This window comes from Penaeus monodon, chromosome 15, assembly GCF_015228065.2.
Source record: "Penaeus monodon isolate SGIC_2016 chromosome 15, NSTDA_Pmon_1, whole genome shotgun sequence".
Taxonomy (NCBI): domain Eukaryota; kingdom Metazoa; phylum Arthropoda; class Malacostraca; order Decapoda; family Penaeidae; genus Penaeus; species Penaeus monodon.
This window is the reverse complement of record NC_051400.1, coordinates 38,232,265-38,232,872: the sequence shown is the minus strand read 5'-3', so window position 1 is coordinate 38,232,872 and position 608 is coordinate 38,232,265. Positions and strand designations below refer to the sequence as shown.

Below are 608 nucleotides of genomic sequence, written 5' to 3'. Positions count from 1 at the left end.
AACCCCATAATTGTAGGATGGAGAGACAGGGAGACCACATTCTCCTTTCCTTCCTCCTCTCTCCCTTCTTCCTCAAGTTTCCCCACGCCTTACCAGTAGGATGGAGCGAAAGGGAGAATATATCCTCCCTGAAGGCGTGCGTGAGGAGGAGAGAGTGCTCCTGGTAGTCCCACACCCTGACGGTGCGGTCCTGGCCCCCGCTCACGACGATGGTCTTCCACAGGCACCCGTCGGCGTCCACGACCCCGCCTTCGTGGTGGCGGGCATGGAGGGGGGAGAACATGAGGCTCGGAAGCTGTGGGGAGAGATGGGGGAGTAGATATTGTAGAGAAGGAACGAAGAGGGGGGAGAGATGGTGAAGAGAACTTGAGGCTCGGAGACTGATGGGGGAGTAGGCAGTTGTATGATGGGGAAGAAAACACGAGTATCGGGAACAGCAAGAGGAGTTGGGAGAGTAGGTAAATGATGATATATTTCCCTATATACGTACACAGAAAAAAGTAAGTCAAACCCATAAAAAACAAGTCTTACACCAAAGACCGTAATACCACGACCACAAAACACAACAAAGAATCACAAAAAAGAAGCACCCCTTACGCATTACCTCA

At 51.8% G+C, this 608-nt stretch overlaps 1 protein-coding gene across 1 annotated transcript in view; it reads right to left on the bottom strand.

The window, feature by feature from the left end:
• LOC119582357 (cilia- and flagella-associated protein 57-like) overlaps nt 1-608 on the bottom strand; it is a 16,334-nt gene that overhangs the window by 11,764 nt on the left and 3,962 nt on the right. The window contains exon 6 of the mRNA XM_037930572.1: nt 94-295. Within this exon, the coding sequence (XP_037786500.1) occupies nt 94-295 (202 nt within the window). The remainder of the gene's footprint in view (nt 1-93; nt 296-608) is intronic.